This window comes from Aotus nancymaae, unplaced genomic scaffold (assembly GCF_030222135.1).
Source record: "Aotus nancymaae isolate 86718 unplaced genomic scaffold, 86718_ANA_hifiasm-v0.15.2.pri h1tg000072l, whole genome shotgun sequence".
NCBI lineage: Eukaryota > Metazoa > Chordata > Mammalia > Primates > Aotidae > Aotus > Aotus nancymaae.
This window is the reverse complement of record NW_026988487.1, coordinates 14,624,639-14,647,488: the sequence shown is the minus strand read 5'-3', so window position 1 is coordinate 14,647,488 and position 22,850 is coordinate 14,624,639. Positions and strand designations below refer to the sequence as shown.

The 22,850-nt window shown below is 56.8% G+C and overlaps 1 protein-coding gene across 5 annotated transcripts in view; it reads left to right on the top strand.

Annotated features, from left to right (window-relative positions):
- MYO18A (myosin XVIIIA) overlaps positions 1 to 22,850 on the top strand; it is a 103,397-nt gene that overhangs the window by 50,095 nt on the left and 30,452 nt on the right. For 2 of the 5 annotated variants that reach the window (XM_064367648.1, XM_012449317.3), the window contains exons 3-21: positions 2,585 to 2,620; positions 4,733 to 4,820; positions 5,018 to 5,124; positions 5,247 to 5,423; positions 5,762 to 5,975; positions 6,210 to 6,352; positions 7,534 to 7,634; positions 8,630 to 8,693; positions 8,889 to 9,033; positions 10,584 to 10,595; positions 11,182 to 11,358; positions 11,580 to 11,670; positions 11,932 to 12,124; positions 12,943 to 13,029; positions 15,161 to 15,302; positions 15,435 to 15,594; positions 16,369 to 16,555; positions 16,956 to 17,199; positions 20,488 to 20,597. In XM_064367648.1, coding sequence (XP_064223718.1) covers positions 2,585 to 2,620; positions 4,733 to 4,820; positions 5,018 to 5,124; positions 5,247 to 5,423; positions 5,762 to 5,975; positions 6,210 to 6,352; positions 7,534 to 7,634; positions 8,630 to 8,693; positions 8,889 to 9,033; positions 10,584 to 10,595; positions 11,182 to 11,358; positions 11,580 to 11,670; positions 11,932 to 12,124; positions 12,943 to 13,029; positions 15,161 to 15,302; positions 15,435 to 15,594; positions 16,369 to 16,555; positions 16,956 to 17,199; positions 20,488 to 20,597 — 2,478 coding nt within the window. Of the gene's footprint in view, positions 1 to 1,318; positions 1,394 to 2,584; positions 2,621 to 4,732; positions 4,821 to 5,017; positions 5,125 to 5,246; positions 5,424 to 5,761; positions 5,976 to 6,209; positions 6,353 to 7,533; positions 7,635 to 8,629; positions 8,694 to 8,888; positions 9,034 to 10,583; positions 10,596 to 11,181; positions 11,359 to 11,579; positions 11,671 to 11,931; positions 12,125 to 12,942; positions 13,030 to 15,160; positions 15,303 to 15,434; positions 15,595 to 16,368; positions 16,556 to 16,955; positions 17,200 to 20,487; positions 20,598 to 22,850 lie in introns of all 5 variants that reach the window. The other 3 variants (XM_064367649.1, XM_064367647.1, XM_064367650.1) reach the window with 2 other exon arrangements.

The following is a 22,850-nucleotide window of genomic DNA, read 5'->3' as shown; positions in this document are numbered from 1 at the left end:
AATGAGCAACAACGCGTGACAAACATCAATATTTCCAAAGCAAAATCTGAATATTCACACTACAGGGCATAGAGGATAAACTACCAGGTTTTGCCGCCAAAATAGTTAAGAAAAAATGTTTTGTTTTGGGGGCTTTTGGGATTTTGGAATTGCAAGTAAGGGATAATACTGCTTTGAAGGATTTTAAGTAACTAGAAGATTAGAAATGATACAGATAACGCTCCAAGCTGGTCCCTGGCGTGGTGGGTGCTCTGTAAATGGTAGTGTTGATAGTGGTGCTAATAACCCTTGTTACTGATGCCATCACTGCCTTCTTTAGGTCTGGCCAGCATGACCCTCTGGCAGCAGGACTCTTGAGGAGCCCTGTGCTTGGATGGCAGATGGGTACAGTGGGCCCCTCAGGATATAGGGACAACCCCATCTTCCCAGAAAGTGTTCTCTGGGTGGGGCAGGAGGCTGAGAAGCAGGAGGGAGGCTCAGTCCAGCCTCTTCCCCTTCGAAGGTATTGCTGCCTTGGGTGGCCTCTGAGTTGGGGGCAGTTCTCTTCAAGCTTCCCTTTTGCGGACCCTGCTGAGGCCTCATGGGGTGTGGGGGAGGGGCATCAAGTTTTGCCACTACTTCCCTGTGCCTGTGCAGGCTCTTTCTGGCTAGAAGGAGAGAGATCTGGAGGGTGCCAGGGAACAGCCTGAGAGACCTTGAGGCCCTCCCTGACTGTTCCCTCCTGGGACCTGGGGAGCTTTGTTGCTCCCCATTCTTCCTGGGCATTGCAGCACTTAGAGAAAAGCCAGCCACCGCTTTCCCCACCCACCTGGCCCACTCTGTGAGTCAGAGAAGTGACTGCTCCTGCTCACAGGGAGGAGCTGGCATGGGCATTTTAGGCAGGGCATGGGCAGAACTGTCAGTCGCTCTGGAGAACCTATAAGCACTCTGGCAGGGAGTGCCGTGGGCCTGTTCCTGGGCTGGCTGCCCTCCCCTCGGACTCCTTGTCCCTCCTCCTCTCCCAAGGGAGGAGTTGGGAGCTGAGCTGTGCCCTGACCTGGAGTTTAGCCACCTGTCACCTGGGCCTGGGTCAGAGGCCAGTGGGCAAGTGGGATAATAGGGCTTAAGAAAGGCAAGTGGGAAGAAATCACCTCAGGACTCCCAGGCACCTGTTCTTTTTTTCTAATCTGACAGTTTAAAAATTCAATTTGCTGCGTGGCTTGCCTCCCTGGCGCTACTTCCCTTCCCTGATGGGTCCCAGTGGCTTCCTGGACTGGGAGCTCGGCATGCTGCGGCCCCTCCGTTTCTGGGCTGGGACTAATAGTGGTTTAACCTTTAGGCAGGAGCTGCCAAGGTCCAGCTGACCCCCGTGGAAGAGGCCCACCAGCGGCTGGAGAGGATCTTCACAGCTTCTGTAATGCCACTTGCGTGTGTGGGTCTGAGTCCCTGGCCGCCATCTTCCTGAAGCTGGCGGCAGGGCCCTGGGTGTGTCTGTAGGCGCGCTGACTGTGAAGGTGGCTCCGTGGTGGCCTGTGGGCCCTCACGTTGGCCCCTCTCTTGAAGCAATGAGAGAAGGGCTCTGGGGAGAGTCGTCCCTCCGGAGAGCCCAAAGCCATGTGCACGTGGGAGGGCGCCCTGCTTGCTCAGGGTCCAGTCCCTTTCTCTGGCCACATTGCCCTGCCTTGAGGGCATGTCTTAGTGTCAGGGCCTGGCGGATAGTAAAGAATGGTGCTGTCGCTATTTTTGGTGCCCTGGCTCTCCAGACCCTGGTGGGGCCTGTTAACTCCTTGCCCATTTCTAAGAGGTAACATCCAAGTCCTGGTTGACGTGCCTTCCTCCCCAGAAAGGCCTTTTCAGGGCTTTAAGTAACCAGAGAGGTCACAGCTGGCTGCAGGGTCTGCCCACAGTGCCTTGGCTCTTGGGCAGCTGTCAGGTGGTCCCCAGGTTGGATCTAGGCGGGGTCACTGTGCCTGGCTGGCAGAGGTGGGAGTGCTGTAGGGTGCATGGGGGTTGAGGGAGAGACCCTAGACTGGAGCTGGTGGGAGCTGTGTTCAATGAGGTGCAGGGCTACAGCTCTAAGCACAGTCCTTGGCCTGGAGAGTGGCACCCCTGGGCTGTGTTAGAAAGCGAGGAGCAGCTCTGTGCTGGGGCATTTCTCTAGGCTGAGAAATGCCCTGGAGATAAGGCAAGATGCTCCCAGGGGGCCCAGGCCTTGGGTGTGGTGAGGTGGCCTGGCCTGGTAGACACACGGAAGAGGGAGCCTGATTCAGAATGGACCAGATGGCCAGCTCAGGAGAGGCTGCGGCCAGAGGCAGAGTGGCAGACTCCTGCCCAGGCCACTGGGAATGACTTAGAACCGCATCTCCTGAGGCCTGATGGTCACTAGTGTCTCTTCACCTTCCTGGCCTCTCCTTGACTGGGTACAGTTCACCTGCCCAGGCCCGCTCCCAGGTCCTGTGCTAAGCTCCTCCACTTTCACCCCGGGGCTTGGATAACCAGAGAGTGCCGGCCTACTTGACCCAGGAGCGCTTGCTAAAGGGGGCGTGCCAGTGGTCTGCTTGTCTTCACCCCTCTTCTCTCTCTCTCCTTTGCTTGCTGTCGGTAGCTGGACCCTGAGGCTGCCTCTCCTGCCCACAGCCAGGTAGGGTGCTCTTCCTCCACTCAGGAGCCCTCTGCTCCCTCCGGTGACCACCCAGTGCCCCCGGCCTGCACCTGGGCTGGCATCTGTGCGCGGGCCTCCTGCTGGAGTGTAAGGCCTCTTTCCCCTCCAGGCTCCCACCCTGTGTCTGGGAGGACCCCAGGGGGAGGCAATGCCAGGAGCTTGAGATGGTGCAGCTCTGTGCCAGGCCCTTGGGGAGCATTTAGACCGAGTGTTGCTCTTCAACTTGGGCCCATGTGGCATATGGTTCTCAGCCACTGGAGCCCATGGGGGGCCTAGTTGGGTTCTAGGTGTTTCAATTCTGCTCACTCTGGCTAGAGAAAGCTGAAAAGGCCAAATCCCTGCCCTCTTCCCAGCCCATGCCTGAAGATGAGACATTCTTTGTCTCCACCTCCTGGCCAATGTGAGAAACCTATTTTCAGATTAGCTCTGAAGGAGTTCATTATAGGCTATGATGTCACCTTCATCAGTCCCCAAATACCTGGTGCATAGAAAGTGTCCAATTAAGACAAAGGTTTTCCGTGTCTTATGTGATTTGAAAAAAAATACAACATTGTAATAATTTGTATAAAGTTATATAGTTCTGCAAGTATAAAGAACTAGCCTTTTTAATGTCCTCGCTGAACACACCGAAATGTTGCCAGCCCCATGGTGATCCTCCTATTCAAAGAGTTATTTCATGCGTCCATGAAACCCAGAGATCTGGGAGCCACTAGTGCAGCCCAGCCCTCTTACTCCAAGCTGGGAAAGGGCAGTCCAGCGCTGGAGGGATTTGTCTAAAGCCAGAAGCCAGCCTGGGAGGAGAGCCCCCATCTCCTTTTCTTTCAGCTCCGAGAAATGTGACAAAGAACATATTTCTTACGTTTTCTTATCCTTTCATAATTTCTCACCCAGGGGTCAGGACCCAGGGAGTATCCACGGCTGGGCCTTGGGTCTCAGGCTAATTGTGCCTCACAACTGGGGCCCTCTAAGAGTGTAGGGGCTCGGGCTAACCTGAGGGTGGGCCCATGGCACTCTGGTGCCCATCCCCCACCCAGGGCACAGTACAACCTTGCTGCCATTTCACCCACACACAACAAGGGGAGCCCGATGGGCCCTGGGTCCCTCGTCTGTTTCCCCAGCTCCCCAGGCACCATTTCTTCCCAGCTCAAGTGTCCTTAGGGGCGCCAGGTTTGACAGCCCCATACCCTTTCAGTATCTATGAATGATGATTTCTGAGCTGATGACCTTCTTGAGGCCTCTGGGGGCTCCCAGCTCCTTCACACCACTCCTGTGCCACTCCTGTGCCCATCTGTGTAATGTGCAAGCCTCTCCCTGTGTTTGACAGAGCAGGGCTGCCCCTACCCCCATATTTCTGGCCGCACTGCCTCGTGCCCTTGTGTGGCATCAGCATGTCCACTAGGTCTGTGTGTCGGGGGTCTTTGCTGACAGTGGCGTGGAGGAGGAGCAGGGAGGCTGGTGTGTGTACCTAGGCACTGTCCCCCTGCCCAGGTAGAGCACCCTCTGCAGGGGAGGGCCAGGGCTGAGGCCAGGGCTCCGAGCCCACCTATCATTCTGTACTGCAAAGTCTGGGTGACACTCCCCTCTCAGGTCTGAGGACATGCCCTCTCCCAGCTTGGCAAAGGAGGCCCTATCATTTGGATGAAGGGAGAAGCTGGGCATGGAATATCCTAGTAGCTGTGGCCAGGGTCTAGGGCCTTGGACTCAGGACACTGATCTCCCAGGCTTGGCAGGGTGGAGGGGCAGAGGGCAGCGGAGGGAGAACCTGGTGATTTGCTTCCCTGGGGCTTGCTCTCTCCCGGGCACAAGCTTCCTCTGTCTCTGTCCTGCCAGATCCTCACTGATGGTATGGTCCTGAGCCTCTGTGTCCCATCCTCAGGGCTTCTTAGAGCCGCCCCTGCCTCCTGGCTTCCCCACCCTCTTTCCTGGATACCTCTGATGTCCCTGTGTTTGTTCTGTGTCTGCCACCTAACTCATCCCTCGCCCAGTGGCTCATCTTGAAGCCCTTCCCTTACTCGCCTCCCCTCTCCTGCTGTCCTTGTCCCTGTCTTCCATAGCAGGGCCTGACTGTTTACTCTTCCCTGTCTCTGACAGGCAAAGACAGAAGAGCAGATTGCAGCGGAGGAGGCCTGGAATGAGACGGAGAAGGTGTGGCTGGTCCATAGGGATGGCTTCTCACTGGGTGAGTCTCGGAGGGTCGGGGACACATGTCGGGACTCTCTGGTCTCAGGGCTGGGCAGCGGATGTGCCTTCTGCATCTGGGCAGTGAGCAAGGGGAGGCTGGTTATGCAGTGGGGAGGAGGGCAGGACCGAGAAGGTCCCGAGTCGGGTAGCAGAGGCTTCCCAGCCCCATCCCAATTGTCTGTCCCTCCCCTGCAGCCAGTCAGCTCAAATCCGAGGAGCTCAGCTTGCCTGAGGGGAAGGTGCGTGTGAAGCTGGACCACGATGGGGCCATCCTGGATGTGGATGAGGATGACGTGGAGAAGGTGGGCAGGGGGCTGGGGGAGGGGAGGAAGCTCGGGAGTGCACTGGGAGGAGCAGACCCGTCCTCTGGCAGCAGAGATGGGCTCTGCTGTTCCAGTGCTCACCCGTTTGTCCTCCCACACAGGCTAATGCTCCCTCCTGCGACCGTCTGGAGGATCTGGCCTCACTGGTGTACCTCAATGAGTCCAGCATCCTGCACACCTTGCGCCAGCGCTACGGTGCTAGCCTGCTGCACACATATGCTGGCCCCAGCCTGCTGGTCCTTGGCCCCCGTGGGGCCCCTGCTGTGTACTCCGAGAAGGTGCGGCGCCCTTGAGGCTACTCCACGGACTCCTGGCCCCACCCTCCGCCCTGGCTCTCTGCCCTTCCCCTCTGGCATCCCACTGGGCTCCTGTCCACTCTCACAGTTGACCTGGGAGGAGGAATCATTTCAAGAGATGGAGACAGGACCTCCCCACCACCTTTGATGGAGTCAAGGACTTAGTGTCTGCAATTCCACACATGGCCTTGGCCTTGGCCTCGGAATCCCTGGGCACTACAGGAGGGAAAATCCAGAAAGATGTGGGCCTTGGGGGTAAGGGATGTCTAAATGGGAACAGCTAAGAGCCAACCCCTTCTCTCCCCCGCTGTCCACCCAAGGTGATGCACATGTTCAAGGGGTGTCGGCGAGAGGACATGGCACCCCACATCTATGCCGTGGCCCAGACCGCATACCGGGCCATGCTGATGAGCCGCCAGGACCAGTCGATCGTCCTCCTGGGCAGTAGTGGCAGTGGCAAGACCACCAGCTGCCAGCATCTGGTGCAGTACTTGGCCACCATCGCGGGCGTCAGCGGGAACAAGGTGTTTTCTGGTGAGGCAAGGACAACGGAGAAAAGTGAGAGTGGGGTGAGGAGGGGAGTGAGGAGAGAGCACCCGCTGAGGTGCCAGCTCTTTTTCTCCCTGGCCTTTCCATTCCCCCAAAACCCCTCTGTCCATGGGCAGTTCTGGTCTGAGTGGCCCCAAGCCTTCATGCCTCTGAAGCTCCTAGCTGGGGGATAAGCTGCCTCTGGCTTTCCTGATGTCCCCTTGGGCCTGTATTCTGCAGTGGAGAAGTGGCAGGCTCTGTACACCCTCCTGGAAGCCTTTGGGAACAGCCCCACCATCATGAACGGCAATGCCACCCGCTTCTCCCAGATCCTTTCCCTGGACTTTGACCAAGCTGGCCAGGTGGCCTCAGCCTCCATTCAGGTGAGAGTGCTGCCCAGGACTTGGGGTAGGAGGAGATGGGTCACAGCATTTCATGACCTAGAAATGAGGCTGTCTCCTATGCCTCATTTTCCTGGGATTCTACCTCAACAAAATGGACCCAGACCTGGGCAGGGTTGGCCTGTGCTGCCCGGAGGCATCACCTTTCTGCCCTCTGTGCCTCCTGCCCTGTATGGGGCCCGGCCCAGCTTTCTGCCCAGTTCCCTTCGCTCTTCCAATCCTGGAGTTGTCCTCAGCCTACTGCTGGGCCTCAGCCTCATGCCCACTTTCTGAAATTCATGCTCAGGGGCTTCTCTCAGACCGATTTCACCTAGCAGAGGAGTGGCTTGTCAGAAAGTAATGCCCAGCCAAGGCTGATTCCCTCCCATACTAAATACATCACCACAAGCTCCCACTTCCAGAAGGCAGGTGCCTGCAGGCTGGGCAGAGCAGCAGGGCCCCTTTGGGAGGAGCTGGGCCTGTCTTCTTCCACCTTGTTCTGGTTTCTGTCCCCTATTTGATCCTAGAGGGATCTGGTATCTGGTTGAGCACCTTGGGAATAAGATGTAGCTGCTTAATTGAGCCAGATGTGGTAGCACACGCCTGTGGTCCCAGCTACTTGGGAGGCTGAAAGTGGAGGGTCACTTGAGCCTGGGAGATTGAGGCTGCAGCAAGCTGTGATTGTACCACCGCACTCCAGCCTGGGCAACGGAGCGAGACCATATCTAAAAAAATAATTCTTAAAAAAGATGCAGGTTGGGAATGGTGGCTTATGCCTTTAATCCCAGCACTTTGGGAGGCGGAGGCAGGCAGATCACCTGAGGTCAGGAGTTCAAGACCAGCCTGACCCCATCTCTACTAAAAATACAAAAATCAACCTGGTGTGGTGGTGCATGTGCCTGTAATCCCCGCTACTTGGGAGGCCAAGGCAGGAGAATCACTTGAACCCAGGAGGCAGAGGTTGCAGTGAGCCGAGATCGCACTCAGAGCACCATTGCAATCCAGCCTGGGTGATGGAGTGAGACTCCATCTCAAATCTAAAAAAACAAAAAATGCAGCTGCTTGTTCCCCAGGGCTTAGAGGACTGTGGGCTTGATGCGTTCTGGTGTGCTGATGTGGGGTAGGAGAAACTCAGTCTGGCACTACCCTCCTTACCTTACCCACACCTCCATGCCGTCCCACAGACAATGCTTCTGGAGAAGCTGCGCGTGGCTCGGCGCCCAGCCAATGAAGCCACATTCAACGTCTTCTACTACCTGCTGGCCTGTGGGGATGGCACCCTCAGGTGAGATGGGTCAGAGGGTGCACAAGGGTGCTCTGAGCTCCAGCCCACTGACTGGGCTCCTGGGCCTTGACTACATCCTCAGTTAAAGCCACCTGATCGCATCCTGCACTGTTTGGTCACTGCATGTCTGCTACGTGCTAGGCTCTGAGCGAGGTCCCAGGGACAGTGAGATGAATTAGACATAGCCCCTGCCTGTCAGGAACTCCCTGCTCCCAGGTACTGGGGCCCAGCTGTAAGGGAGGGGAACAGCCAGCCCTTCAGTGTTTCCAGGGCCTAGCTAGGAGCTCCGTTACCTATGAAACCAGTTTTGGAAAGCAAAGCACACTGAGGTGCCAGTGGCTGGGGAGTTCACTTGGGCTTGTGTTCTGCGATGGAGAAGTGGCAGGCTCTGTACACCCTCCTGGAAGCTTTTGGGAACAGCCCCACCATCACGAATGGCAATGCTACCCGCTTCTCCTGGCTGGGAGGGGGCTGAGCTGGTATTTGAGTCCACACTGGGGCCAAAAGCCCATGCCTTTTCCAGTGCCTTCCAGGCTGGCCCTTCCTGGCCCGTGTTGGCTGCCTCTGCCATGCTCTTCCCCTCAGACCTTCAGACTTGGCATGTGTGTTCACTAAAAGGAGATAAATGATGAGGCTGAGTCGGCAGCCCCAGCCCATTGTTCTCTTTAGCCCTTCTTGTAACTGAGGGCATGGGCATGGTCTCTGCCTTGGCTGGACTCGCCCTTTGGGCAGGTCCCCTGCTCTGTTCTGAGGGCCTGGCTGCATCCTCTCAGCAGGGCATGTCTGGTAACCTGTCCTCGGGAGAACGGTGCTCTGACCAGGCTTTCAGTCCAGTTAGGAAAGCGCGGCAGCTGGCCTGCCAGTCGGGGATGATGGCGTGATGGGCAGACAGAACTTGGAGTCTGGAAGCTGAGTCTGTCTCTCTCCACCCTGGGAGGGAAATGGCCTTGGCGTGGGGACCAAGCGCCATGCTGATGCCTCATTTGTACCCCTAGGACAGAGCTCCACCTCAACCACTTGGCAGAGAACAGTGTGTTTGGGATTGTGCCACTGACCAAGGTGAGGGGTCCGTGGGGTCTGGGCTGGCAGCCCTGAGCCTTGGTGGGTAGGAGAAACCTCCAAGGGTCCCATGGGAATAGCGGGAGCCCAGCTTGCTCCAGCTGCCGGCTCTACCCAAGCCTCACCCTCCCTGAGGGCCCAGACTGTGGGGATGTGCTGGGAGGGACAGTCCTTTGAGGTCATCTGTCTCCACAGCCTGAGGAAAAGCAGAAGGCGGCTCAGCAGTTTAGTAAGCTGCAGGCGGCCATGAAGGTGCTGGGCATCTCCCCTGATGAACAGAAGGCCTGCTGGCTCATTCTGGCTGCCATCTACCACCTGGGGGCTGCAGGAGCCACCAAAGGTAACCTGCAGTGGGTCCCAGCAAGCTGGCAGCTGGCCTATCCCCTGGGAGACCTCCTAGGAACCCTGCCCACTCCCAGTTTATTCTGGCCCAGGACAGACTCAGCCATTATGAGACACCTCTCTTTTGCTTCTCAGCCCCCCACATCAGAGCAGAAGGCCCAAGAAGTGTCTTTGCCAGTGACGGCCTGAGGCCTGGACTTAACTGTCCGTGCCGGGGGTAGCATGAGGATGCATGGAGGGCTGGGGGTTCAGAGGCTGAGGGACAAGAAGGGTACTAAGGCAGGGCAGCCCCCCTGGAATAACTCTCCTCCTTGTTCCCTTCCTGACAGAGGCCCCCGAGGAGCAAGAGGGTAACTGACTTCGGCCCTGCCCTGGGGTGTAGGGGACACCATGCCCTGTCTTGGTGCTTACCCAGGACTTTCTAGGGGCTGAGCTTGTTCTATCACTGCAGAGAGGACTGGTCTGGGGAGAAGCCCCGGGGTTGAAAGTGGAAGGGGAGCCTGCAGACTGTGGGGTGTCTTGGAGTCCCAGGAGTAGCTGGTTCTCCTGCCTGTTTTTGATCTGGATTCTGGAACCTCTCAGGATGCCCTCCATGGGGTGGGGTAGGGTGGGCTTGCTTCCTGGGGCCTCCCGAGACCAGTTTTCCCCAGTCCTCTTCCCTTCTCTCCACTGGTTGGGCAGCTGCGTCTCTTCCTCTTGCATGTCAGGGTGGCTGCCACTAGATGGCAGCAGGCACCGCAGTAACAAATGGACTGCAGCTAAGGCACTTGCGCTTGGGAACTTGGCCTTGCTTGGAAGAACTCTGCTCCATCCTCCAAGATGACTTACATTGGAGGATGGCGATCCTCTTCACCCCTTTTTCCTCCAGTTTAGAGAAAGGGGATGCTGGCACTGAACAGCACCTTGGGCTTTGGCTTTGTACCCCTCTGGGATGTGAAGGGCCCCAGGCTGCTCAGCTGGAGTGAGAAAGCCCTGGCGGGTGGTGGGTGCCTGGTGGAACGGGTGCCTGGCCTTGAGGCTCTGTGTGACCCCAGGAGGTGGCATCCCTGCCCAGGAGGAGCCAGGCTCTGTGTTAGAGAAGTTGTCTCAAGACTGTGGAGGATGGGCAGGCAGGCGGGCACATGGCTGCGTCTTGAGGGAAGTGGCTTCACTCTGAAGCGATGACAAGCCTGGCTTTCCTCTAACCTACCCAGCCCCAACTGCAGACAGAGAGCTCCGGGTGTCAGCACAGGGACCTTGTGGAGCAAAGTCTGTTAGCGCCTCAGAGCTTCCGGTGTTTTTTTGGGGGGCGGGGGGGGTTGTGCACAAATGTCTTTACAGGTCTCTTTCTTTGTGTGTCAGTGTGATTACACCCACAAGCATACTCCCTGGAGACTGTGTGTGTGTGTGTGCGTGTGTCCCAAGTCTGACTGTGGTTGTGTTTTCTTGCCTGCTCATCCTCACAACCCCCCGCCCCATGGACCCTCCGAGACAGCAAGCTCCATTGATGACTGTTTGCTAACACACTGTTTTTCTTTGCATGCTGCATGCTGGTCCTTTGCCTTACAGAAGCTACTGAAGGTAAAACCTTGTTTCTTGTTAGCTTTCCCTAATTGGCGTGATTAGACACATGTTGGCTGAGGCGCATATGTCTGTGCAGGCTGTTCCCTTTCCCCTGCGGCTTTTTTGCCTCCCCACTGTTGGGCTATTAGAGGGTGTTTGTGGTCTCCATGGGCAGATGCCAGGGGGTAAGAGGGAGGGTTCTAATGCACCTAGGGAATGAGGAGTCCTCTCTCAAGATAAATCCCTCCCAGGCACATAGGTTTCTTGTGCCCATCCCAGGTGGCTGGTTTGTCCTCTGACTCTGCCCTTCCCCTAGTTGGGCACCCCTGGAGCTGAGCCCTCTGAAAAGGGATTTTTGCAGCTGGCCTGTTGCCCTCTGGTGGTAGCATGTGGAGTTACCGCCTCTTTAGGGCCTGCTCATTCTCTTTATCCCCACGGAACGCTGCTGGCCACTGCTAGCTGCCCCTGTTCTGCCTGAAGCCCATCAGGTGTCATCTGGGCCGATTTTTGCCTCCAGAAGATGCAGTCATCAGCTGGTCATCAGGTGATCAGCTGGCCTAAGGAAAAACACCCAGGATGCGAGATCCCTTTTTCTACCCTACAGCTGGGCGCAAGCAGTTTGCCCGCCATGAGTGGGCCCAGAAGGCGGCGTACCTGCTGGGCTGCAGCCTGGAGGAGCTGTCCTCAGCCATCTTCAAGCACCAACACAAGGCTGGCACTCTGCAGCGCTCCACCTCCTTCCGCCAGGGCCCCGAGGAGAGCAGCCTGGGAAATGGGACAGGTACTCTTTGCCCCTTGGCTGGTGATTGTGAGCAGGAGGACTCATCGGGGCTTGCTGCCATCCCTGGGGCTAGAGGGGACTGCTGAAGTGAACAGATGCTCTGTCAGTGGCAGAGGCCCCGCCCCATGTCCCCTGCTGACTGGGCCCTGGGCAGTTCAGGGGCTTACCCAGGTGGGGAACCCTGGGGAGCAGGAGATAGCGCTGCTCCCCCTGCCCCACAGGCCCGAAACTGAGTGCGCTGGAGTGCCTCGAGGGGATGGCGGCTGGCCTCTACAGCGAGCTCTTCACCCTTCTCGTCTCCCTGGTAAACAGGTGAGTGCCAGGCGGGACCCAGGGCGTTTCCTGCTTTGGCAGAGGTGGAGTTGATGCCTTTGTGTCTGGTTGGCTGAGGCGGAGCTAGCCTCCTCCAGCAGGGGCTCACTGTCTCATGGGGGCCATGAGCAAGGCCGGCACTCCCTCCCAACCAGGTTCCTGGGGACCTGGGCAGGGGTGGAGGTCAGGCTTGGGTAGGGCAGGGCTGCCTGGTGCCAGGGACCAACCAGCAGGGCTCTGACCCAGGCTGTCCCTGTCCAGGGCTCTCAAGTCCAGCCAGCACTCGCTCTGCTCCATGATGATTGTGGACACCCCGGGCTTCCAGAACCCTGAGCAGGGTGGGTCAGCTCGCGGAGCCTCCTTTGAGGAGCTGTGCCACAACTACGCCCAGGACCGGCTGCAGAGGCTCTTCCATGAGCGCACCTTCGTGCAGGAGCTGGAAAGATACAAGGAGGTAGCTCTCGGACCTGGGCCCCCTGGGCCCCACCCAGCCTCAGCTTCTGGCCTTGGCACCCCCAGAAGGGCATCTGTGGATGCAGAAGGCACCCCCTCCCCACTCCTTACTCTCTGTTTCTGTCCTCCTGTGCTCTCCAGAGCAGGAGTCATTCATTGCCACCTTTTCCCTGGCCTCTGGCTTTGGCTATGTTCTTACTTTGTGGAGAGTTTACTCTCTAAGATGCTGCGGGTGCATTGAGGGCCCTCAGGAGGCTGCCCTTGCCCTCTTTTGAGGCACCTCCCCGGCCTGGTGATTGCCACTGTGTGGTTCCCGTTCCAAGTGTGTCTGGGCCTGGCCTTCCCGTCTCCCTTCCCTGATCTGTGAGGATGCCGGGTGATGGCTTAGTGCCTTCTGTAAAAGAGTGTCCTGGATGGGATGAGAACTGGAACTCCTGCCTCATCTGAAAGTGAGTTGAGTGAATTGTCAGTATATTTATTTGGGATGAAAGAAGATTCAGAAGGAAAATGGCATTTGTCTTCAAGTGTTCAAGGATGATTGTGTGAAATTGAGAGTGGGCTTACTCTGTGTTGCTTAATCAACTGATGTGAGTAACAGGAGAATGTGACTCTGGCTTAGGTTAAAAAGAGGTTCTGAGAATTTCAGCTGTATAAAAAATACAGTGAGTTGTCCTGGGAGCAGTTTCATTTGGGATGATGGCGGGAGCACCTGCAGCACAGAAGGAGGTTGGCCTTGCTGGCCTCAGGACCCCCCAGCCACTCATAAGGCTGTGCCCCCGACGTGACCCTCATGCTCGGTTGCTCGGCCTTCCTTCCCAGGAGAACATTGAGCTGGCGTTTGACGACTTGGAGCCCCCCACGGATGACTCTGTGGCTGCCGTGGACCAGGCCTCCCATCAGTCCCTGGTAGGAGCTCCAGAGAGGGTCTGGGCAGCCTTTCCTCTCCTTACTCACCCCTCTCCCCATCTGAGCTGCTGCTGGGGGTGCCACTGTGGGCTGAGGGAGGGTCCAGCAGTCATGCCCAGACACCAACTACTCTGTGGAGCTGGGGCTCTGCCTCTCAGCACTCAGGCAGTCTGGCCAGGAAGGTGGCATTTTCTTCTGCCCTGGTGCCCTGGGGAGCCACAGCCCATGGGTGTCCCAGCCGGGCAGGAAAGCATATCTCATTTCTTAGCATCTGAGGCTCAGGCCCCAGCTGGTGACTGGCTGAGCCACCAGTGCATCTGTCAGGAGCCCTGGTGACCAGTCCCAGGTGGTGAGGGCACAGACCCCAAGGACAAAGTCATGCCCTCCCATTGTCTCCAAGAAGAGGACTGGTGCAACCTAACAGAGCAGGGCCAGGAGCCAGCCTCCCACTCCCAGCGGACACAGTGCTAAGCTGTACAACTCCCTCTGGGGGACTGTCATGGATTTGAACCCTTGCCCCTCAACCCTGGGGGCAGGCTTTGTCACCCTTCGTGCTAGTGTCTTGGGCACCTTGGCACTCGGTGGACTGGCTGGCCTTGCGAGCACTTGGCATTTAGCGCTCGTCCTCCATTGGGGAATTGCATAACGTGCCCTGTTGGAGAACCGGCATTTTGCGAGGCTGCCGATCTCCCTCCTCTGCTTCCATTCCTGCCTCTCCCTCCCTCTTCTCTGCCATAAGGCCCTGTTTGGCTTGCATTCGTGGTGGGGCCTGGGAGAGAGTGAGTATCCCCCGGGGACAGATGTTTAAAGTGCCCAAGCACTGCGTCTCCCCAGGGAAGTGGATTTTCTTTTCCTGACACCTGAGCTCCTGTAGCGGCCTCACTCAGAGCCGTTGTGGTTCCTGGGAGAGGGGGCACATCAGCATGTGAGACTCACGAGCAGCAGGGGTCAGGCAGCGTGTGGGAAGAGCTCGGCCCCCCTTTGTCTCCTGTGGTCTCCTCTGACTACTGTGCCCTGACGTGGGGCGGCTGCACCCCTGGGAAGGGGCCTTGGTGCCAAGCCTGTCTCCCCATCTGATGGCTTCATTGCTTGTTCCCGCTACTCAGCGCCTGCTGCCAGAGTTGCCCTGCCCTTTGGCCATGTTCTGCTTCCTTCTGGTAATCACGCCAACTCCCTTGGGCATCTGCGGGGAGGAGATGCAGGCAGCTGGGGTCAAAGAGACGAAAAGTGGCTCTTTTTCTCGCTTCTTTTTTCCTCTGGTCCCTAAAGGCCAGGCCAGAATAGGGTGTAGGGAAGGTTCCATCCTTCCTGCCCAAGGAAGATGTGGGAACTCCATAGAAAAGGCACCTTCAGGCCAGATGTGGCCACAGGCCTAGTTTGTTTGGCCTTCATGGGATATTAGAAATCAGAATTTTGTGTATTTCTACCTTCTCTTGAAGAACCAGAGAGTTTATCAGTGCTAGGCCAGTGTTCTTCCAGGACAGCAGTTGGCTGCAGCTCAGTGGTGGTGGTTCTCTTTAGACAGGGACACCTGCTCTCTAGCTCGTCCCAGCTTCCACCAGGTTTGGCTGCCACGTCCATTAAGTCACCTGTCTTATGCTTTTGGCCCTTGAATTTATACCCTACAGTGATCCCGGCAGCCATCTGAGCCCTCTCTGGGTTCTCTCCTCTCAGGGACCAGGATTAAGCCCACAGCCATCACTCACTAACAGCTTCCACAGGGCCAAACCTTGTGCTCAGGGCCTTCCAGACTTTATCCCACTGCCAAGGAGTGAGAGCGGTACAGGACTCACCCAAGCCCCTTGTGACCTCTGAGGGGACAAGGGTGGAGGAGGGCCTCGGGGCACAGGCTTGGGCCAGCAGGAAGGCTGCAGTCTTTGGTGACTTTGGACCAGAGCGATAAGTGTCCTCTTTTGCTGTGGGCTTCCCTCCGCTCCATTTCTAGGCTCCCCTTTCCCTGGGCCGCCCGCCTCCTCCACAAGGTGTCAGCAGTGAGCAGCAGGAGCTGCGGCGTGTGCGTGCGTGCATGGGTGCATGTGTGTAGCATTCTGTAGGGTGTGTTTGGGCCCAGGGACCCTGGTCCCTTTCCCACAGCTCCATATGACAAGGAGGGATTGCTCCTTCTCTGTAGGTCCGCTCTCTGGCCCGCACAGACGAGGCGAGGGGCCTGCTCTGGCTATTGGAAGAGGAGGCCCTGGTGCCAGGGGCCAGCGAGGATGCCCTCCTGGAGCGCCTTTTCTCCTATTATGGCCCCCAGGAAGGTGACAGAAAAGGTAGGTGGCATCCCTAGAGGGTAGCTCCTCTGCTTCCTCTTACACACAGGTGGAGCCAGGTGGCACTCCCTGGGGCCCACTTTGTGCCTGGGCCCTGCCCGACAACCTGAATCTTGCTTCTCTTACCCCCAGGCCAAAGCCCCCTTCTGCGCAGCAGCAAGCCACACCATTTTCTCCTGGGCCACAGCCATGGCACCAACTGGGTAGAATACAACGTGACTGGCTGGCTGAACTACACCAAGCAGAACCCAGCCACCCAGAATGCCCCCCGGCTCCTGCAGGACTCCCAGAAGTAAGACCGCCACTCTGTCCGCCCCGTCCTGTCCCCAGGACTGTTGTGGTTTTGGGGGTCCCTCCTCCTGGAGTTGTCTCAGAGGCCCCCTCACTAGCAAAGTAGATGCCTTTATTCCTCAGAGGCAATGGCCCAGGGCACTTGGCCTTGAGGAACTGGAGAGGGCTCCTGGAGTAGAGCGGGGAGGCAGACATGGTGGAAGAGCCATGGTTTAAATTTAAAGAACACCCCACGGTCAAAGAAGGCAGGAGCAGCCTTTGAAACCCCCTGCCCCACAGGCCCTGTCAGCTCACTTACTCAGAAGATGGTTTAGTGGGCATCCACCCTGCAACAGGCGCTTGGCAGATAATAGTGAACAAAACTGAACTCCCTGCCCCTGTGGAATTTACATTCTAGTGGGAGAGACAGATAAGAAACAGGAAACGTAAAATTATATCATATGTTAGAAGATGTTGAACCCTAACCCCTCCCGTCACATTGGAAGCCCTTCCACACCTCTGCCCTCCCTGCTGAGGGAGAAATAGATGAGTAGGTCACTCTGCCTGATTCCTGTCCACCCCTTGGCTTCTGCCCACCTCCTGCTCTCTCTCCTTACTGTTTGAAAATTTCTCCAGTTTGTTTCTCTGTAGGGTGTGGGACATATAGTCAGGTAGCCAGGCCCCTGGATGTGGCTGAATGGGACTGTTTGGTGCCCTGGGGCCTCGTGGGAGGAGTAGTCTCTCCTGCTCCATTGAGGTGACTCCTTTTCCTCCCTTGTCCTCCCACCTCTGGCAGAAAAATCATCAGCAACCTGTTTCTGGGCCGCGCAGGCAGTGCCACGGTGCTCTCAGGCTCCATTGCAGGCCTGGAGGGTGGCTCACAGCTGGCACTGCGCCGGGCCACCAGCATGCGGAAGACCTTTACCACGGGCATGGCGGCTGTCAAAAAGAAGTCACTGTGCATCCAGATTAAGCTGCAGGTGGTAAGTGCCAGCCCAGGCCCCAGCAGACAGGCCTGGGGACTCTTCCTTACCCCTGGCAGGCAGGCCTGGTGACTCTTCCTTACCCCTGGCAGGCAGGCCTGGGGACTCTTCCTTACCCCTGGCAGGCAGGCCTGGGGACTCCGAGCACACTAAGGCCATCTGTTGCCCACTCAGCATCCCGCTGTGACTCAATGGCTGCTGGTGGGGTCTTCTTTTCAGTGCTGCCACCTGTGAGTGGCCACCCAGGCCTGGTGAGGGCAGAGTTGTCCAGGCTTAGCATGTCCTGGCTGGTGCTGGGACCCCTGCTACCCTGTGAGCAGTGGAGATGCTAGCACCAGTCCCTGCTCTCCTGGGCACGGGCCATCAGAGCCCACTGAGGGCGGTCCCTTCCCCTTGGCAGGACGCCCTCATTGACACCATCAAGAAGTCAAAGCTGCATTTCGTCCATTGCTTCCTGCCCGTGGCTGAGGGCTGGGCCGGAGAGCCCCGTTCTGCCTCCTCCCGCCGAGTCAGCAGCAGCAGTGAGCTGGACCTGCCCTCGGGAGACCACTGCGAGGCTGGCCTCCTGCAGCTGGATGTGCCCCTGCTCCGCACCCAGCTCCGCGGCTCCCGCCTGCTCGATGCCATGCGCATGTACCGCCAAGGTGGGGCCTCCTTCCCTCTCAACTCCTGGCTCTCTTTTCCAGAGCTGGCCTGCCCTGCGCAGCCTCCCGCCCGGGACCCGTGGGCCGCGGTGGGGCTGCTCCTGCCTCAGGGCTGGCCCTTGTCTCTTTCCTCACACTCCTTTCTGCTCTGATCTCTCCTTGTCTCTCCCAGCCCACAGCCCCTTCCTTTCTCCATTTCTTTCCATCCTACAGAGTCCCTGCCTCCTGTCCCTTCCATATTCAGTTCTTTTCACCCCCCACCCCTGCTCCACCCCACTCCTTGTCATTTGTCCAAAGCCTCCTATCTCCCCATGTCCCCAGTTTGAACAGCTCAACTTTGCCCACAGCAGCAAACCTGGTGCCCTTTCGGAGCCATCTGCCCAGTGAGAAATGAGGTGCTAAATCTTTCTGAAGTACTTAAAATTCCCAAGAAAGGTCAGACAGACTCTTTTTATGGACCCATCTAGAGGAGGAGACAGAGAGGGTGATAGTAATAGTGGTTACTTAGCGTCCTTAGACCATTTACCGCACACTCACCATTCGAAGCTCTTCCCACACATTCACTCATTTAATCCTCACAACAACCTCATGAGGCAGATGCTGCTATCATTCCAGATGAGGAGACTGAGGCTCAGAGAGGTTAACTAGCTTGCCCAAGGTCACACAGCTCCTGAGTGGCAGAGCAGGATTTGGCTAGGCAGGCTGGCTGTAGAGTCATGTCTCATGTCTCTCAAGTAGGGTATTTTTTGTTTGTTTTTATTTTTTGCCTGACAAGTTATGAGTTGCTGGGTTTCTGCTGTTTTTCTCCTTCGCTAGAAAAACAGGTGGGGTCCCACCGCCCCCCCCCACAGCCAGGTCCTCTTCAGATATTCCCATGGGCACCGTCACTTTTCCTTAGCAGCCCAAGCCAGGAAATGGGCTCCCTGTCCTGCTCTAAATAAATCATCGATCTGTCCCCACGTCTTGATATGGAGTTGGTGTTTATTATTTCAAAACCAGATTGTTACCGCTCTGAACCAAAATCAATGTGCTTTACTCAAACAAGCAGATCGATGAGGCCGGCAGCAGCAGGCCCCCCTTCCCTCACCCGGCCCCCAGCCACCGACGATAGCACTGATGATTAATTAAGATGCCAGGCGTCCGGACCTGCTATCCTGGCCCATCAATTTAATTGCAATTCAGATACAATCAATAGCTCACTTTGTCTTGGCCCCTCAGCAGCCCCTGCCTCCTGTTTCAATTATCAGGCACATGCATCAGCCTCACCTCCCAGCTGGAGGGTTTCCCAGAGCCAGCTAGCCCAGCTCTGCTGTGGAGCGAGCCCCTGGCTGGCTGTCGGGAGCCCAGGTTTGGAAGCCAGTTCTGCCCCCAGCGGCAGCCTTTTTGACCTTGAGCAAGCCAGTCGCTCCATTTCTGGGTCTGAAAGATGAGTCGGATCTGGTTCAAGATCCCTTTCCAGTTTGAAATTATGTGATTCTGTGGGAGTAGTGTTCGTGGCCCTCCACCCTGGGCTCTGGTAAGATTGAGGTGACTTGGTCACCTCCTGCTAGCCACTGCTCTGACCTTGCTCCACGCCAAAAGCCTCCTCACACTGCCCCTGACCTGAAGCCCAGACACTCTTCAGGGAAAGAGAATCTACAAGTCTTTTTGGTCACCTGGCCTAGGACTCAAGGTCAGGGTGCAGGCAGGGAGGGCAGCTTTTCTGATGTCCTGCTTCAGTGGATGGAGGAAAGGAAAGGAGAGTTTATTAAATGCCCAGCAAGTGAGTCACACTGTGCTTTTTACCTGGTTTCTCATTTACTCTCCATGACTAGCATGGAGTGCTAGGGCACCATTTAAAGGTGAAGAAACTGAGGCTCAGAGAGATTGAGTGACTGGCCCAAGGTCACATGATCCTAAGAGGCAAGGCCAGGGCCTAGCCCAGTCATGTTTCCTCTCAGTTACTCTGTGGTGCCTTTTATTTATTTATTTATTTATTTTTTTGAGACGGAGTCTTGCTCTGTCTCGCAGGTTGGAGTGCAGTGGCACGATCTTGGCTCACTGCCACCTCCGCCTCTTGGGTTCAAGCAATTCTTCTGCCTCAGTCTCCCAAGTAGCTGAGACTACAGGTATGCACCACCATACCCAGCTAATTTTTTTGTATTTTTAGTAGAGACCAAGTTTCACCATCCTGGCCAGGCTGGTCTTGAATTCCTGGACTGAAGTGATTCTCCCACCTTGGCCTCCCAAAGTGCTGGGATTACAGGCGTGAGCCACCGCACCTGGCCTGGTATCTTTTTTTTTTGAGACTAGACTCTTGCTTTTTTTGTCCAGGCTGGAGTGCAGTGGTGCCATCTCAGCTCACTGCTACCTCTGCCTCCTGGTTTCAAATGATTCTCCTGCCTTAGCCTCCCAAGTAGCTGGGGTTATAGGTGCGCGACACCACGCCTGGCTAATTTTTGTTTGGCTTTTTTTTTTTGAGACGGAGTCTTGCTCTGTTGCCCAGGATGGAGTCCAGTGGCACGATCTCGGCTCACTGCAACCTCTGTCTCCTGGGTTCAAGCAATTCTTCTGCCTTGGCCTCCTGAGTAGTTGGGACTACAGGTGCACACCACCATGCCCGGCTAATTTTTGTTTTAGTAGAGATGGGTTTCACCATATTGGCCAGACTGGTCTCGACCTACTGGCCTCATGATTCACCTGCCTCGGCCTCCAAAAGTGCTGGGATTACAGGTGTGAGCCACCGCACACAGCCTAATTTTGTATTTTTAGTGGAGATGGGGTTTCACCATATTGGCCAGGCTGGACTTGAACTCCTGACCTCGTGATCCGCCTGTCTTGACCTCCCAAAGTGCTGGGATTACAGGCATGAGCCACCATACCTGGCCTATTATTTTTTTTTTAAGACCATAAGATGTCATTCTGTCTGGGTTATCACTGAGGCATAGATTTGGAGGGCTAGAGAGCATCTTGGGGATGCTTCCTCGCAGCCGGTCAGCTGCCCCACAACCTGCTATTTGCACACCTCACTGACTAGGAGCTTGCTTCCCTCTGAAGGAGACTGTTCCTTTTTCAAGCTTTCCTGTCCCCTGTGGAGCAGGCCTGATTCCTCCTGGCCTCCTCTTCCTCCTTCCCTGCCTCCCCCTTCTCAGCTCTCCTTTCCAGGCCTGCCTCGACCACAGGCTTCCCACCCCCTGCAGTTTCTTCCCCTTCGGTGACTCTCCACTGGCTTCCTAGGCACCAGTGGCTACTGGGGTGTGCTGGGAGCAGGCAGCGTTGACAGGCCCGGCTCTGGGCCACTCTCTCTAGGTTACCCTGACCACATGGTGTTTTCCGAGTTCCGCCGCCGCTTTGACATCCTGGCCCCGCACCTGACCAAGAAACACGGGCGTAACTACATCGTGGTGGATGAAAGGCGGGTAGGTTCGGGTCCCCAGATCCCGCTCCCTCTGCCCAGGCCCCTCAAGTAGCTGCCCTTTCCAGACTCCTGCCCTCCCTTCCCTAGAGACCCCGTCTGGCCCTGCTCAGGGGCTCCCAGTTTTGGAAGCACTCAGCTGTGGCCTGGGGCCTGGACCCTAGGAGCTGGAGAAGAGCCACCCCTCCTTGGAAGCCTGAACTGGGGGTGTCTGCTCACTGGTGAGCTAGACAGTCATCCAGAAGCAAGCAAGGCCTGGGCCCACTGGGGACAGATGAGAATTAGTGATTTGGGAACCCCATGAACGGCATCTGGGCCCCCATGCCAGGGAAAGCCGTCCAGGGCTGGGTGAGCATTCCTCCTAGAAGGAAGGTGGATATGGCGAGACCTCTGTGGTACCAGGGTGAACACAGGCTGCCAGGCCCTTTGCCGGCCCTGGTTGGTGAATGCGTGGCTGTGGAAGGGGTGTCCCTGCCAGTTTGGGCCATCACCCTGAACCCTAGAGGCAGCCCCTCAGATAGTCACAGGGCTCCAGGAGCAGAGGAGCCCCTCCCTCACTGTGCTCAGGCCTCAGGCACCCAGCCTGACTCTGAAAGCACCTCAGACCTTAGGATGGCTTCCCTAAAAGGAGGGGATGCTGCAGAATGGGACAGAAAGCCCACAGAGTTCCCAGGCTGTCTCTGTGTGTGCCCCCCCACCCCCTCACCCCCGACTTAAAGACCTGCATTCATGGAGGGGGCCCGGAAGCCCCTCCTTCCATCCTCTGGCCTGCCGGTGACCTGAGCAACCTTGTGTGGATGTAGATGCCCATCCCACGCCCCCTTCTCATGGGCCCTCAGCCTCCATTCCAGCCTCTCACCTGTGGCTACACCAGCACCTTATTAGTCCTGGAAATGCCTCACCTCTAAAATCTGAAATTCCAGCATGGTTTTCTCTGATCACAGCCTCCTGCCTTCTGGTCCCACTCCCCTCTTCCCCTCAGGACACCCGCTCTCTGGCTCCATCAGGACCTCTCATTTCTGGATTGCACTCCATTTCTCTGTCGTTCTCCCCTTTTCCATGGTTCGCTCTCCAGTCACTCAGCCTCCATCGTCCTCAGCCCTCCTGAGCCTCCCATAGCTCCTGGCCTGCCAAACTTCCACCCTGAAGTGCCAGCCTTTGGGTGTCTGCACTCCTGGCTCTGGGCTCCCAAGGGTGGTGAGAAAAAATTAGACAACTTTGTGGACTTGACTTCCTACAGGTTCATGGTCTTCAGCCTTTGGTGGGCCCTCAGGGGGACCAGCAAGTCTTCTAGATGTCCCTTCCTTATCTGGCCGTGACTGCAGGCTTCCTATTTGCTGTTCCATTCTCCATCTTTCTCCTCAAATCCTCCCCACCCCACCTTCCCGGCTCACCTTCCAGCAGATGCCCAGCATCCAGATCTCAGGACATCAGGCTCCAGCTGCTTCTTCCGCCTCCTGCAAACCTCCCTTGGACTGCATCTTCCCGCACCCCTTCTGTCTTGGTGGGAGAGGGTCCTCCTTTCGTCCAGTCCCTTGCTCCTGTGCCTTGGAGTCCATTTCCTTGGGTCCGCCCAGAGACCTGTTCCATCAGTGTCAGCTCGCTTCTATCTCTATTTCCTCTGGTGTCTCCTCTCCTGGCCCTTTTCCTTCCATGGAGAAGCTCCCCACAAACCCTGCAGGCCTTGCTCTCTGGAGGGAGCCTCTGTCACCTGTGTCATCGTCCCCCTGGACTGTGCTCTGCCTCCCGCCTACTCTGGGCTTTCCTCCTGCTGCCCCCACTGCCCATGGCTGCCTGGTCCCCCTCCCTGAGGCCCTGGCACCTGTCTTCTCATCCCCCACACCTTCCATATTGCCAGAGCCAATGAGCACTTTTCTATCCCTTTGTTACTTGAATTCTTAGCAGCCTGGGGCTCCATTCTTTCTGAGACATTCTCTGCTGCCACTCCTGGTTTCCCCCTTGACTCTGTTCTCACTCCCTCTGAGCTCCTCTTTTTCCACTTGCCCCTGAAGTAAAGATGTCTCTTTCTCAGAACTCTGCTTTTCCATCTGTATTTTCTATTCTGCACCCTCTTCCTGGGCAACTTCATTCACACTCATCATTTCAATTACCGCATATATATTGATGACTCCCAAATCAATACCTCTAGCCCAGGCCTCTCTCCTGAGCTCCAGACATGCATTTCTATCTGGCTGCCTTCTAGACTTCTCTACCCCTGTGCCTTATGGCATCTCAGACTCAGCTTGTTCAAACCAAA